This window comes from Megalops cyprinoides, chromosome 25 (genome assembly GCF_013368585.1).
Source record: "Megalops cyprinoides isolate fMegCyp1 chromosome 25, fMegCyp1.pri, whole genome shotgun sequence".
Classification (NCBI taxonomy): domain Eukaryota; kingdom Metazoa; phylum Chordata; class Actinopteri; order Elopiformes; family Megalopidae; genus Megalops; species Megalops cyprinoides.
In genome coordinates, this window is record NC_050607.1 from 4,276,353 (window position 1) to 4,293,190 (window position 16,838).

At 42.3% G+C, this 16,838-nt stretch overlaps 1 protein-coding gene across 1 annotated transcript in view; it reads left to right on the forward strand.

Annotated features, from left to right (window-relative positions):
• Nucleotides 1–16,838, forward strand: part of LOC118772008 (thyrotropin-releasing hormone-degrading ectoenzyme-like) — a 115,654-nt gene that overhangs the window by 63,166 nt on the left and 35,650 nt on the right. The window contains exons 6-7 of the mRNA XM_036520231.1: nt 6,219–6,356; nt 8,003–8,068. Of these exons, the coding sequence (XP_036376124.1) occupies nt 6,219–6,356; nt 8,003–8,068 (204 nt within the window). The remainder of the gene's footprint in view (nt 1–6,218; nt 6,357–8,002; nt 8,069–16,838) is intronic.

Here is a 16,838-nt window from a genome sequence, read left to right on the forward strand (position 1 = left end):
AAGAAATGACTGAGTGAAATACTCTTTTATTAATTTCAGAACAACTTAAACAGTGTTTTTCTTCTGTCGTGTCAGAGAGAATGAAGAAGATAGCCAGTAATTTTAGTGCTCGAAAATAATTATATGTGCAGTCAATTGTGGGATACTAGATACCATTCCAAAAGCTAGTACACTTGTCTTATCTTATAAATAGGTCTATTGACATCTACTGAGCCTACTGAATATACTGACATTCTTTAGCAAATTAGCTGGAAGTACAGGTTGTGTTGTATATTCATACAAGTTTTTAGACGACATCAAACCTTACTGAGACCTTAAGATGACATTAAACCTTACAGAGATACAACTGAACAATGATACATAAAAGTGTGGCTACATGAGGAGGTTTTTCAGCAGCTCTGCCATTTGCTGCCATGGAGGGTAACACATCAAGTACCCTTATTCCTGATCTGCAGGTCACTAGAGTGACACATAAGAAGGACGAGGTCACAGTACTATTAAAATTTCGCTCCTGGCCATGTCAGGTTACTAACAAAGAACTATACAGGGAAGAACCATTATCTGTTACGTATGTATGAGACTTGTGCTACTAAAGGTCAATTTTCAAGTTAATTGATCGTTTTACATAATGCTGCATGAAAGTGATTACATATAAGGTAAGCAATGGGAATGTGGCTGCTGTTGCTGCTGCAGTGGGGCATGAAGAATAAAGGACTGAAGCTCTGCAGTTCGGCTTTGTTAGCTGGGCAGTCTCCCGGGTCTTACTTCTTTTAAAGTGGACCACATCATTTATTCTACATCATTAGATTAAACACAAAGACTTTTTTTCCTAGCTGTGACTGGATAAGTACTAGTGCCCGGCGCACATTTGACAGAAAAAAATGTACTTGGCTACTAACGCATACTCTGCATACTCCAAACCCTGTGCATAGGGGTAAATTACAGTTAGGGGTAGATGTGGAGAATGGCTTACAATTAGGCTTCGTTATAGGGCCGGGTTTTTACGGAAAACGTTAGTAACTACACGAGCTGGAACATTGTGCTCCACATAAGAAACCGTGCGGACAGGCTGTATAATAAACACATTGCTGACGCGGGTAGTTGCAGTATTACTATAGGCTACCGGTAAATTCTGTGTGCAACATAAATGGTACCCTGCAATGTAGCTCCTTGCTCTCTAGTTCAGTACGGGAGGATAGCCTTAGTCGGTGTTTATTGCAAAAAATACAATTAGAGTGAGATTTTTGATGAAATATGACACATGAGGTTTAGACCAGATTAAATGACAATTATATGTGAAAAAATACAATGGGTAACTTTTATCCTTTTTTTTTTTTTGTTCTTTGAAATGACAGATCCTTTTGGAAGGCTTTGTGATTAATTATCCATCGACTGACCTACAGAATTATATGTTTCATTTGATTCTGATGGTTTTCAATTCTGACAGCAGTGCCTTCTGAGAAAATAAAGTGTTTTAGAGGGTGGAGAATGACATGGTAATATTCTAAATTATTGATCTCAATTAGATCAGTCTCCTCTGAAATTATGCATCTGGTCCAGGGAAATTCTGTTTTAAAATGCTGGAGTTATGAGGTATGAAAGCAAGGAAGGGTTTGAAAACATATTACTCTAGGGGAATTGTGCTGATATATTTCATAGACCACACAATGGCATTCATAGCCATTCATAGCTATTCATAGGGCTTCCTAACTACATTTATGATCATTCGTGACAGTTTATAACCACACCTAACGACTAGTACAAATCTGTCTCCCAGCACAACCTGCTGTTAAGATGCACTGCATCTTGTTAAAAGTTATGAGTGACTTGGAATGGCCATGAATAATTATGAATATGTTTAAGTAATTTTGTTTTTATCAGTCTCACTGGAACATTAGGACTCCTTGGTATTGGTCTTCGGGGGGCAGTGACAACTGCGCCCAATAAAGAAAATCTGTCAGACAGGTTATAGTTATCTATTATTTATATCGGTGAGCTCCAGCATCATAAAAAATGGAAACAAAATAATATAAAAAAAACTGTACAGAGATTATGCATACTGACTAGCCATGCTGAGCGTCTTATGTAGTGTAGTGCAATTTGTAATGGAAATGACGCTAGATGTTTTATTAAAACTCACCAGGATATAACGGTCAATTTGCTTTGGCTTAATGCATCTATCACGTTTACCCAGCCCTTTTACTGTACAACCTATCTGGCAATTCTCATTGGACATCCAAACCTGACCAATCAGAGAAGGATGAAAATCAGATATAATTATGACGCGTGCATAATGCGTTCTCCTCTTCAGATTTCCTCCAGACTCAAAACTAGCATCCGTCCTCATCCCCCACTGGGTTACTCTGTTTCCATAACAAACGAGTCATTCGACATCCTGAAGGCAAGCTACACTGGCTCACAGTCACGTTGGATAGACTAAGATATGGGTGGAAGGTTTGGTGGAGCCTTGAAGGTGTGCAGTCGATGCAGTAGAGTGGCATTTTATTTTTTTTTAAGTGTGCTGCGATTAAAAGGAAGAAAAAAAAAAAAACATTTTGACAGCTCCCCCTCAAAAGATCTGAAGCACATTTAGTCACGGGTTTTAACAAGCTGTGCTTTAAGATGGTGAGCGTGTGACATACTGCAGAAGACCCAGTTTGCCTCAGCTGAGTGATTGACTGTGAATGCTGGAGCTCTCATTCATTGGATGATATACTTTAGGTCCCTTGAGCTAATGTACTAAGATGGCATCCACCGCATCCTTTTTCTAAATATAGGCACATTTTCCCTGAAAGAATTAAGAAGAATAATCTTTGCTGTTTTATTTGTATAATCATGGACTGTTGAAGAGTCTCTGCGCTTATGGCGGCAGTATATTTTACCTCAAGAAATATGCAAGAGCATTATCACTGCTGAATTAAATAAATTATTAAAGTAAGTAAAATATTCACTGTTCTTAATGTCCCTGCACTACTCAGTACTACCCACTGCAGTTAATTTCGGTCTTCTTTTATTTGAAAATAATGATCTATAATTGCAGTGTTCTGCAATATATTACAATTACTCAGCATCATGAAATCGATCATGGACCTATGATGCTAATTACGACCTTGATATTAAACAGAGACAACAGAAATGCATATTAATTTTATAGAACCAAAAAAGTAGTCAGTGCCAATCCTGCTGGGAATGACTGCTAGCTAGTGGAAAAGCCCAAAGCCTTTTATGTACCTACATTAAAATAGAGCATTAAGTGTTTTCAATCTCCAGTTTGAGCTGCCTGGATTTCATTTAGAGGTCTGCTGATTGAATGTTGCATTGTATGGAATAGAAATGGCACATAGGAATCAGCATTTGAATTGGGGTCTATTTTCAGTGACACAGCGTCATTGCAACCCGCTTTTATGAAAGGTAATCATTCATCACAACTGCCATTATGTTTGCGAGAGAGACCCAGGGTTATATGCAGGGAGCAGTACATAAACTGCTGCCTTACGTGGACCACCGTTCCTCAAGTTCCAGCAATCTGAGGTAATATGTGTATGACTAGGAGTGATGGGTGATACGGTAGCATCTGTTACTGATAGACTGGAGATTTACTGTTGAAGATCACAAGTTTTTTGCAGTTTTTTTTTTCTGAACTGTATCTCAGGTTTACACACCATTTTACTGCTTCCTCCGGACCAGCCAGCAACCTTTGAAGTGTCGTCACCACCACATCTAAGAGAACAAACAAATATGCATCAAATTATACTTTTATCAGGAAATCTAATATAGCTTGGGCCCAGGAATGCTGTGCCACATTAAATCAGTGGGAAAAAAATACATATTTGAATCAAATGACCTAAGTGTGACATACGTGAGTGTTAACAAGGAACCACGTGTTATAAAAGGTAATTCTATATATGAAATAACACAGAAACACGAGAGGATATTTACATATGGGCAGTAGGTGCACCAAGCCAGGAGTGTAATCTATAAGCGGATTACACGACTGCAAACAGAGAGATTTGCAGCTAGCTCTGGGTTTTCAGCAGACCTGTTCATTGACATTTTTAGTAGTGAGTAAAACTTATTACGCTTTGCTACCTGAGGTTGTCTCCGTTTCTCCATCACCGTGGATGCAGAGCCCGGGCCAGGCTGTATCCTTGGCTGCAGTCCAGCGCCGACACCCATCAGTCTCCCTCTGAAGTCGGCGGCGAGTGCCCGTACATTCTGCGGACAAAACAGACGGCTTTATTCCAGCCAAATCGCGCTGCTACAGCCCTGCTGTGTGCACTGGCCTTCATTGTGGACCGTCTCTCTGTCGGGTCTGCGATATCGACCCTCGCTGTAGTCCGGTTGTAATACAGCGCTGTCTCAGTTTGTTCTTCCCTGCGTCCCCAGTGTGTATTGGCATGTAAAGTGCTTTGAATTGGCACATTCTTTGTTGTTGGATGTATCGCTGGCTAAGGCGCCTCTGCAGCTTTTTTTCCACGTACATTCTAAAGGCCTTATGTTTCCTGAGAATTGGAAATGATCAGACGGTTGAGCCTTTTTTCCCCCCCCACACACACAGTATTTAGGCTGCACAGAAAGCCGTTGGTATGAAACTGTGCCTTGATGCATTGTATTGATGGGCCGCGGCGCGTTTTAAAATGTGGAGCAATTTGAAACACTGGCTGTGGTGAAGGCTGGGGGGGGGGGGGGGGGGGGGGGGGGGGGGGGGGGGAGGCAGAACGATCACACTTTGAATGTACAGACGTGTAGAACGTATTCCGTGCCTTTGTTGCAGTTTGAAAGGGTACTTTGCAAAATGGTTTTCTGTATTACACAAATAGAGGAGTCGTGTTCAAATTTGCTGTTCAGAAAAGAAAAAAAAAAAAATTTGCAGATGGAGGTTCGTGCATGGTAATAATACATGCGTAACCACATGCATTTTACACAGCATTATGTAACATACAAAGGCTTGCTTTCTTCTATTCAGTGCTTGGTATGTGTTTTTATGTTGCGCTCCGCGTGGCTGTTGGCTGTTTAGTGTCAGTAACAATTGCTGCGCTGCACCGCTGTAAGTAAAAAGAGCTTGTGGCGGCTCACCGTGTAAGTGCATTTTAGCTTTAGCAGCTAAAGTGACTCCGGATCTGAAACACCCAGCAGTGCAATCAGCAGCATCTTTTAAGAACGGTCACAGAGAGAGACGAACGTTGCGTTTCATGTTGGGAAATGAAAGGAGAGAGGCTGTGCGGAGCGTTGGCTTGGCCGCCTGAGTGGCGAGCTCTGCCTTTTCATCTGCAAGGCTTTAGCTGTGCGTCCGCGCTGGTAATGAGTCACGCAGCTCCCGGGGGAAGGGTGGCACAAACGGCCTGCTGTGGCTGACGTCCTCCTCGTTTTTAGATGGTGGCATTCCTGGGGTAGTTTGTAGTGTGACTCCCAGGCTATGTTGCATACGAGCCACAGCAACAGCTTCTTAGAGACATGCTTTGTCAGGCTTCCCAAATGGTACAAAGGTGATGTTTCCCCCAATATATGAGAGGTCATTATACACAGACAACAGCAGTGACACATAAGCACTTGTAAAGGGTGCTCTACAATCCCACTGTAATCCCAATATACAACAATACATCGTGTGCTGGAGACTGGACTCTCACATGTCCGGAGCCACAGCTAGCAGCATGTTGGCTGTTTTGAACTTTCTTTTAAAATTCACACAGTTTTGTGTAGGCAACACTGGACAACATGCATAATGGGTGCAAGGTGGATGAGCCCCAAGTGGCAAACACCTTTTGTTCATAGATTTTGTACACCTATGAGCATAGATTATTTCCCTGAATATAAATATGTAAACGTGAAACTAAACTATGCTCTGCTGCCCAGGTTGTCCATGGACACAATTTGTAATGTACTGTACCTGCAGATGGTGCATTGTTCACAGCACAGGTGAGGGTTTGAGTTAGCAACAGGTACAGAGAAGCAGTGTAACAGTAGTTCAGTAGTGTTTAGGAGGAAAGGTTATAGCTCAAAGGTTACAACCCAAATTGTCTCAGATATACCAAATATTAGTGTAAATTGGTGATTTGTACATGATGTAAGTCGCTATGTTAGGGAAATGTAGTGTCTAACTAGATAACACATATAAAAACTGTAAGCTGTGTAATTTGCTCTGGATAAGAATGTCTGACAAGGAGCTGTAGCGCAATGTAATGTAATGAGCCGTGACCTTTGTCCCCTGTCATGTTCAGGAGAAGCAGCGGTTCCTGACGGATGTCCTGCACGAGGTGATGCTATTGGACGGCCTGGCCAGCTCCCACCCTATCTCCCAGGAGGTGTTCCAGGCCACCGACATCGACCGTGTGTTTGACTGGATCGCCTATAAAAAGGTCAGGCTGGGCGTTCCCCTGGCTCTTTCACAAAACGAGGAGAGAAGGAGATAAGTGAAGGGAATCGGGTGGCTGAAAGAATACAGTACAGTGTTTCAGAGACGCTTTCTAATGGCTGTGCATGTCTTATTCTTGAAGGAGAGATCATCTATTGGAATAAATCTGTGTCCATGGGGTTCACTGGGTACTGCTCTTTGTTTCAAATCAGATTTTAATTACTAATTTGGAGCCACTGGATGGATTGGGTGAAAGTTTAATCACCTGTTCTCCAGACTCACTCTCTGCTCTCTGTCACACTGTTTGAAAACAGGTTTTGTAACCTGCATAGAGCCACTATTTTTCATTTGAGCTGTCAGATCTGAGTGATGAATGTTTTGTTGTTAATGAAATGAAATTGTGATTAATCTTACTCACACTGCTGCACTTGTGCACTTTGTCCTAATTGAAAAAAGTATCAAATCTGCTGAGCGCTTAAACCACAGAATCTCCATAGACACAAATATGAATATGGAATCAATGAACATTTAAATGAAAACATTCCAAGCAGAGTCACTTTGATAAAGATTATATAATGTATATAAAAAGGTAATTGCTCTGCCTTAGGGGAGTGAATGCACAAAAAACAGCACATCAAGGGGAGTGCTAAATTACTTTAATTACTAGTCTCTGAAGATTAATTGTTTTACGTAACCCGCATGCAAAAGATTAATCATGCAATATGAACTGTGCGAGAAATGCTGGAAACTGTAGGAAGAAATGTCTCCAATATAGTTTGCTCTTGGGAACTCTATTATATTCTCTGCCCCATTATTCCCCTCATAATTATAATTCTGTGATTTCGACAGCAGGGTTGTGCTGATCTACAGCCGCATTCACTCTTGAATTTCAGTTTTTTTTCTGGTCATCAATCATACATGTGCTGTCACAGGCAGTGAGGACATGAGTGAAAGCTGAATGTTTATTAGAAGCCAAGCCTCTTTGTTAGACTTTAAATGTCTTAGCGTAACACAGACCCACATCCTCAGAGACACAAGCTGTCATGTAAATCACCTCTCTCAGCTTACAGTTCAAACCGGAACCTCCCCCTCTCCACCTCACACCCCAGCAGGTAGGTGTCACAGCCTGACATACCCCAGCTGTAACTTGTCTCAAGTCATTTGGCAAATCAGTAAATGGCAATGACTTTGATGCCCAAAAAGCTATCAATGCACACCAGTTAGAATTACACTCAGCCTCTGCAATTGATTGTTGCACATATGCCGGTGTTTCCTAATGAGAAGTATAGAAAGGACCCTCTACTATACCAGCTATCTGGAAGGAGAGTTAGGTGATCTAACTAGAGATAAATGAAATAGTCTTTCAGCAGGACTTTTAACAGGACCTACTTAAGTTTCTCCTACAATTTTTTCTTTCATACTGAGACAACATCACCATATATAATTCAGTATGATGGCTATACTCTGCAGTTCATTTCCGTCCTAAACTTGATACCACCCAGCAGCTTTCCCGGAAAGGGAACGTTCTTGTTCTTCTTGTTAATAAAGGAGGTGGGGGGAGCTTCTGCTGGCAGTGGGGATCCTGTTTTGTAACAGGTCTCTCTCTCTCTCTCTCTCTCTCTCTCTCTCTCTCTCCTCTTTCTCTCTCAGGGGGCGGCGCTCATCCGGATGCTGGCCAACGTCATGGGGCAGCCAGTCTTCCAGAGGGGTTTAAATGTAGGTAAAGGGCCGCTGTGTTTGGCAGAATCCCTCCCTCCTCCTCCTCCTCCGCCTCCTCCTCCTCCGCACTCTCAGCACAGCGTGCTTCATGTCACTCCCATTCCCCGGATGTCTCTGTTCTCACAGGCGGCCACACCCCTCAGCAGCAAGCAGCGGAGAGCGTTCTCTCTCTCTCTGGCCCCACACAGGTGCTTGCGGCAGGTCTCGAGGGGCAGGGGGACTCTCAGATAGGCTCTGTCTTCTCCTTAGCCAGTGGGAGCCATGCAAACAGGGAAGCCAACTCTTTTTTTTTTTTCCCCTGCGCCTTTCAGCTCCGCGTGTCCCACAATGCATCAGGGGCTTTGGAAGATGCCGCGGGGTGCGGAGTAATGCAGGCAGGAGGCCATAAATCTTTTATTTACAGCAGCGCCTGCAGGAGCTTGGCTCCGCGCGGCTGCCGCCTGTGGCGACAGGAACCGCACTCCGGTGTGTTTTGGTCGCCCCAGGTGGGCGTTTTTCTGCGTCATCCCCCGGGGGTTTAATGACGCACCGCACATATGCGCAGCACGTATGCGCAGCGTGATTGATGCCCCCCCCCGGCTGCGCTGACTGTGCCACTGTGGGCTGGCAGGTCCCGAAATCCCACTGGCGTTATTCACCCTCCCCTCCCTGCTACTGAGCACTGCATTCTGACACACATATGCGCATATACATACACATGCATACACAAGCTCAGACACAAATACACACACACGCACCCATGCGCACACACACACAAACACACAAAAACACACACTTATTAGCTCACATACACACATGCACACACATGATCACACACAAACACACATACATAACTACACACACATTCAAACACAAGTACACACACACACACACAAACACACTAATACTCATACACACATGCTCACACATTCAAATACACAAACACTCACATATGCACACATACACATGTAGACATGGGTATATATAGACTTGTATAAACACAGTCACATAAACATGTGAGTGCCTTGATCTGTGCTGTTGTGCACCCAAACATGGAATAGAGCCCCATGTGTCTTTGTGACAGACAGTCTCAAGCATTCAAACATCCATACTAAACACCCTATACCCCCTCCTTCCCTACTCTGTGAAAATGATGACTGCATATTTAAGTTAGACTATGTCATAGGAATCATATTTTGGAAGGAGAAGTGTAGACATGAAATATGTTTCCACTTTCATAGGGAATTTGTGAAATGGTAAGCTGACTTGAGTGAATTAGATAAGCCTGTGACTACCGCAGTACTTGGTGTAGACACGCATGTGAAAAAGAAGCCGATAGCTTTACTGCCATAACCTAAAGCAGTGTTTCTCAAACCTCTCCTGGAGGACCCCTTGTCGTTATGAACTTGTTATGAACTCCTGAAGCTGCTTAATAACAAACTGATCATTTCAATCAGCTGTGTTGGAGCAGGGAGAGATGTAAAACATGCAGGACAAGGGGTCCTCCAGGAGAGGTTTGAGAAACACTGACCTAAAGGGTTAATGAGGCTGTGATGTTTTTTTTCTAAGTGCACCAATATGAATTCTATAAAATATCATTTTCCATGGGCATCATTCAAAAGTGAATCTGTGCTTGAATGCTTTTTGCCCCTGTACTTCAAAAGTCTTGCTTCAATTTACTATTTTTTGTGGAAGAGGCGAGCACTTTTTCTTGAATTCTCCATTTACATTATGGTGAAAAAAGTGGGATTGCACTGCCAAGTATTGATTAACTGGATATATTTATATGTTTATAATTGATATTTTTTATTTCAAAGCACTTTCAGTTGAAACTTCATTTGATTGCTCTTTTAAAATGTGACAAAAACTGTGATCATTCAGGATAACCCTCTTAAAATTTCAAATCCAAAATCAATTTTTAAAATGATATACCAAATTTAAAGACACGACTATGCTTTTCTGTCGCCTGGGATGCTAATTTCATCCTGGAACAATTCATACGATTTACATATGCTGCTATTACTGCAGAGACATTTATTGTGAAAAATGTGAAACGCACATTGACAGGATTTGACAGTTTAATAATGTGTAAGGGAAGAAAACAGCTGAGTAATCGTTTATCTTACAGTAATTTCTTCTCTGAAGTTGTTTGCTCAGCTTATCAAATATATTACAGACAAATTACGCGCAGTGCATTATTGCAATATGAAATAGCTGGGATTAAATGAAACCTCAAACTAATTCTTAATTAAACATGGCTGTCATTGCTTTGTATATTACTTTGGCTCAGGCAGCCCTGCACGATTTGTTAAACAAGCACGAGCATTCAGGTGATGGTGGTTTCAGTGACAAAGGTGGCATGTTATGTTTGACCTGCGTGTGGCTAATGGTGACCTCATGTCTTGTATGATTTAAGAAAGATCTGGCTTCAGGCTCGCACACTTCAGCTGTTGTATATGCCTTTGCGTTCTTTAATGTCAGTACCTCACTCCCTGTTCTATATAGTATGCAAAGATCGCAGAAGCTTAATGGATATTTTTAGTTAATTACAAGCATGTGTACAAGCATGATTTTGCAGGGCACATTAGAGTAGCATAATACACCAGTAATAACAAACTAGCTTTTAGTTTATCATACAATTTATGAAATCTACAGGGGGAGTTCACTTACATGACATATTTCTGCTATTCATGTCTACTATTCTACAGTATCTCGAATTTTAGAAATATATCTGTCCATAATTATTGTTATTAATAACAATCTTCTGCGGACCCAATTTTCTGAACATTATGTCAGTAAAATAAACACAGTCTGTCTTATTATGTATATAAGCCTTTGACACATATTGAACACATCACTGATTTTCCTGTTGGGTATGTGGAATTGGCTGTGATCATACCCACATGCAAATTTAAAGGTGTACTATAAATGAGTAAAATCTGCTCACTCTGTTACTCTTATTCACAACATTGCGGGCCAACAGATCTTCAACAAGTCTAAATGACTTGAATGGCTACAGGGTATATGACGTATATTAATATGGGTTGTGTGCACTGTGTCTTTGTGTGCATCCTTGATGTTGTCAAGCACTCTGCTGGACTATCCAGAACGGGAGCAGTGCAGCCTACCTCAGTGACTCTGTGGTAATCACTGCTCGAAGCGGCTCTTCCTGTCGAGAGTCCCCACATCACTCATTACACTGAGAAAAGCATAACTAACTGGCAGTGCCTTTGGTAGTGGTGCTCATCGATTGCCTTGGTGGAGGCATAGCTGCTAAGCGGACATGCCACGCTTCTACCTCACCTGACCCCTGACCCTCCCTCTGCGTCCGTCTGGGGAATAGATTTTCCACCACACTGGTTTTGAAGGATTAGAGCCACTCACAGGTAGCAGATTTGTGCAGACTTGAAAGGGTGTCTGGAATTCATAATTCAGTCCATAACTGCCGAGGCATTCATGCAAAGCCCAGCTGCATAACTCTGAAATAATACAGCGGACCATGGATAGGTACCACAGGGTCAGAAGTATTTCCAACAAAATGAGCTGGCAAACATTAGACTGGTTTCTAGTATGACATGGTGAGAAAAGACAGTATTGTTATCGTCAAATAATGAGCTAACAAACGTCTCAGTTCAGAACTCAAAAAAGGAGGAAACTCCATAATAACGGTAACAGTAACAACGGTATGGTGTCAAGTTCACTTAGTTGTGACGAGCCAGGTAGCATCAAATCATAATGCATCTTTGGGGGAGGGCAAACGGTACCTCTTCAAGGTAATATATAAAGACATGTTTCTGGCACATAGAAAAACACTGAAGTAGACTGTTGTTAGACTGGGGCGTTGGATTAATAGGAATTAAATTCACTCTTACTTTTAAATTCCTTGCACACAAGAGTCTTGCTGGGCTTAGCATCGGTTACATCCTGTGAATGTCCGCAAGATTAAAGCTAACAGACTTGCCTGTGTTGAGGACATTTGGCTTGCATCCGCGGGAGCAGAGATCGGGTCATTGACATTATGAGCCTAATTAATTTCACTTCGAAGTGAATATTTTTGGTGCAGCAGTTTTGTGCCTTAATTAGTGAAATGGAAAAAATCTTGCAGAGCCAAACAGGGACATGAAACTTCACAGAATGTGCAGAGGTTTGGATTTTCCAGTTGAAGAATAGCTTGAAATGCTGAGCTTTAAATTATGTTCCCAGTGTCATTATGTAATAGAACATTGGGTCCTGAGTGGCTCAGTTGGCAAGGCATTTGCTTTGAGTGCAGACTGAGACTTGCGGCCTGGGATTGAAACTGGCCTTGTCATATGTTGACAACGACTGCTCTTTCCCACAGCAACAAAACAAATTGTCTTTGTTTTGCTGGGGATAGGGTTCAGCAAGTTTGCCTGGGGTTTCTTGTCTCACTACTCTCACGTACCCTGCCATCCATCAAGTGCCAGCTAGTAGCTTAGATAGTGTCTGCAGAGTTGAGCCTATCCTCCAATGAGCATCCACTCCACTGTAGGGCAGTACGTGACTTGTAATGTGAAAAATAGCCATTGGCTGCTTGTGAATTGGATGGTTTCATTTGTCTTGCCGCAGCACTCCGGCATGAGTGTAGAGGTTTGTCATGGTGAGACGAGTCTAGTATATATACAATTGGTGATTACAAAATAGGGTTGCATAGAGGGGAAAAAAGGCATAAAAAAGCATATAATTCAGCATATCGATCTTATTATGCTATATACACACACACACACACACACATATATATATATATATATATATATATATATATATATATATATATAGAAAGTGCACGTGCATAATAAAGATAGAGTTCATAATGCCTTGTAATAAAATACCTTGCGCAAAATGACCTCAGATAGCTTTTTGAAACCCGTTACTTTCCATTTTCACATTATCGCTAAAGTCCAATGCAGCCGGCTTGGAGTGCTTACTCCTCAGAATCTGGTAAACAGGCTAACTTTTCTGAGCTCCCTGTTGAGTTTTCCTCTACTATTGTGGCAATATAATGTGTTTCTTCACACAGATGAATTGGGCAGATACTTCTCAAATTCCATTTTCACACATTATCAGAACTGTTATATCAGTGGAAAACAGCACACAATGAAAAAAAAGCTCTTCCTCTCTCTGTCTCTCTCTTTCTCACCAATTCTCCCTCTCTCTCTCTGTCTCTCTCTCTCTGACCAGAAGTAAATATGACTCTCTCCAAACAATCTGGCACAATCACTTTGAGTTGCTATCATGAACAGCATAGCAAATTTCATATCATCCTATTTGAATCTGTTATGAAAAAAAACATGTAATTTATGAATTTAGATTATCATCTACTTTTGTAAAAAAACATGTCCTTGAAGTAAATGAATATTTACCTGCAAGACAATTATACATAAAGAGACAACAGCAATCAATCGTATAATTTTTGTGCTGAGCAGTCTGAATGAGCTATTGCTTGGGTTCAGGTCAGGTTTAGTCATAATAACTGTAATGTAAATACATTCACAATTGCCGTGAAGCCTGTGATGGATTAGATGAAATAAAAACGTCAAAACTCTAGTCAGATTGCTGTAAAATTAAATTGCACATGCTTATATACAGTATTTGAGATTGTTATATGCAAAGGTGAACCCTCGTCTTTGTTATAAGAAGGTGACCGGGGCGGTTACATTGTGATCTGAATAAGCCGCTAAAATGCAGTGTTTGAGCACAACTTTGATCAGGAGAATCGGTCGTCCCTGAAACAGACTCCTCACTCAGCTGAAAGTTTCCAGTTAATCCAAACTGAAAGCACAATGCAAATGGGTCAGATTGAGTGAAATCCCCGTGGAGTGAGAAAAAGATGTTTTCCTTTTGCGCTGTGCAGAATTACCCCCTCCCTTTCCGTCACTCTTCTGAGGCATAGCAAAAGTTCACTGTTGACTTCAGGTCAAGAAATAGCTGTAAACACGCGGTCACGCGCTTACTCTTACCTCTTCCTCTACAGACAGAGCTGTCAGTTGTCCTGAAATTTCCTGGCTCTTGGAAAGGGCATTATTTATAGAATTTAGCGCAGTAAATAGCAGGGACCAGCAAGCAGAGGATATCTGGTCTCAGTGTCATCTCTTTGCTCTGCTGTTGGGTTGTGTCCGGCCACAAACGAGAATGAATGGATGACAGGAGAACCTCACAGAGCACAAAGGTATTCCATCTGATTTCCCAGTTGGGGGGGGGGGGGGGTGTGGCATACATTTTCTGCACGACAGATTCATGGGCACCCCAGGAGAACCTTTGTAGAAGTAATAAATGAAACCTGGCGTGCTTGTGCCTTTGTTTTTCTTGCAGTTTCACAAATGATTTAATTCCACAGTACGGTGCGGTTGTAGTTGACATGTTCGGTAATGCTTCAACCATCAGTGCTACCCTGCATTTATGCTAAAGGTAATTGCAGAAATCAGGTGCAATAAACAATACCTTTCAAGCCAAAAAAAAATGACCTTGCTTCTGTGCAGCGGTACCTGAAGAACAAGGCATTCACAAACACCTTGGGCATTTCCTGAAATCAAAGTTTTGTCCAAGCGTGGCATTAGCTGTCTATACTTGGGTGCATCCCTCTTGTGTACGTCAGCATATTCTAACAGGAACAAGGCAAAAATGCAAGAATGGCAAGCGAGTGGGTTTTATTTTTATTTCTTCCTCTCTTGAGAAGATCAGCAGGAGTCATCTGTGTCAAAACAGCAGTGACGAGTAGTGACAGGCAGACCTCGAGAGAGCCAGGACCTCCTCTCAAGCCTAGCCAGAGGGCAGCCGCCAGCCAGCAAGGGGAAGGACTGTAGCGATCAAAGCGAGTGTGAGCGCAGGGCTTTTGGCTCCTTTCTCCCGTCTGCCTGGTGCACTTCCAAGACTCTTCGCCCGGGAGCTCTGTGTTTACACGCGTCACCTCGGGATTGATTGGAGTCCCAGCATCCTCGGGGCTCGGGCAGCAGGGGTGGTGTGTCAGACTGCGCCCGTAGGGGTTCCGGGGCAGAACGATACCCCCGCCCCCCACCACGCTTCTGCTGCAACAACTCCGGCACTTGCTGCGAAACAACTGAAAGGCACCCGCCCGAAATTTAACGGTCCCTGGCGGTTGTGTTTGCCGTTTGCCTTCCTCTCCATTTCCAGCACGGCGTGGGGGGGAAGGAAACTCCGTTTGCCGAATCTCTGTGGCTGATCGGATAACAGCGGTTTGAGACGCTCCTTCACCGTGGGGTGCTGAGTTCCCCACAGCCGGAGAACACAAAGCTGTTTGTCGTTGAGTGCACTGAGAATTGGGCTAATTGCTTGCAAAGCCTTGAACCATATCTCGTATTGTGTTGCTTGTGATGAAGTCCGCCATAGTGATATTGATATTAACTTGCCTTGTCTATACACCCCAAGTCCTCCAATCCTAAAGTTCATCTACCTCCTAGATTACACCATCTCAGAGACTTTAAAGGTGACTATGAAAAGGTGCCCTGCTTATCTTGTACAGCAGGCTTCACTGCCATTCAAAAGATTTTTCCTCTTATCAGTCACCTGAATGCCCTGCACGTATCTGTGCCACTTCTTAGCAGAGACACATCAAAAGATGATATACCTACATTCAGGAATTCATCTGTGCATTTGAAAAGCTGGCGGTACAGGATTATACGGCTCAATGTGTTAGCAGTGGCATCTGGGAAGTCATTAAACCCAATGAGGACACCTCTTTGTTCCCCTCTAGACTTAGCACAGGGGTCTTTTTATTCTCATAACTTTACCCGTGGAGCTAATTTTACACCATAATTAATTGTGTGATTGTTTCAAATGCTTTTTTCTTCGTATTTGCGTCGTAAGATCTTTTTCATTTTTTTTCGGTTGGCCTGGATAAACAACCCCAGTTATACAGATAAAGAATCACTGAAATATAGAATCTGAATGTGTGGTACGTTTGTGTATACAAACAGCACTTCAGCAAGATCTATGCAATACTCTCGAGAGGAACAGGACTGAAAACAACTGCCCTGAATGGGACATGGCATTTGTTTGAACACATTAGTATCAGGTATACTAGTACAGGTATACTATTAGAGATATAGATACTGTAGGTACTGTAAAATATTATATAATATTTAAAGAAAACTCTATGTTTGTGTTATCAAATGTCGTTGCCACACATTTACTTTTTTCACTTTGTGTGTAGAGGTACTCCCTATATTTACTGTCATCTTGGAGGCCATAAAATGACACTAATACCATATGCAGGATTAAATTAAATAAAAAAAATACACCAAGTACAGTATTTAGAAAACCCTGTGTTTCCTTTCAGATGCAGTCCCCACACATTACTCAAGTTGCCAATTCTATGGATAGACATGTAGTCACATTGCAGCTGGTGCAGTGCAGCAAGGGGATTAGGTACCAGCAAAAGGGCCTCAGTTCACACAGAGCAGAGAGGAACGTGAAAACCGCGAAACGAGGAGTGAGAGCCTGGAATCGGGAGACACAAGAGCAGCTTCCCTCTTACTGGTTTGTTTCAGGAAAGCCCACTTTGTGGACAGGCTCTATAAAGCCACCTTAAAACACACCCTGCTGTCTCCAGATTACTGTAAATCTCACACATACAGCCGGTGATAATTTGCATAAATCACATAGATATCTAATTAGTGGATGAGCTCTGCATTGTCTGCCTGTCCTGAGATAACGTCTGATGGCCCCCTGCCACTCACATTTATTCACACGTCTGACAGACTTATTCATAATGAAACAATAAAATGCTGAAACAAAACGCTGAATTAAAGTT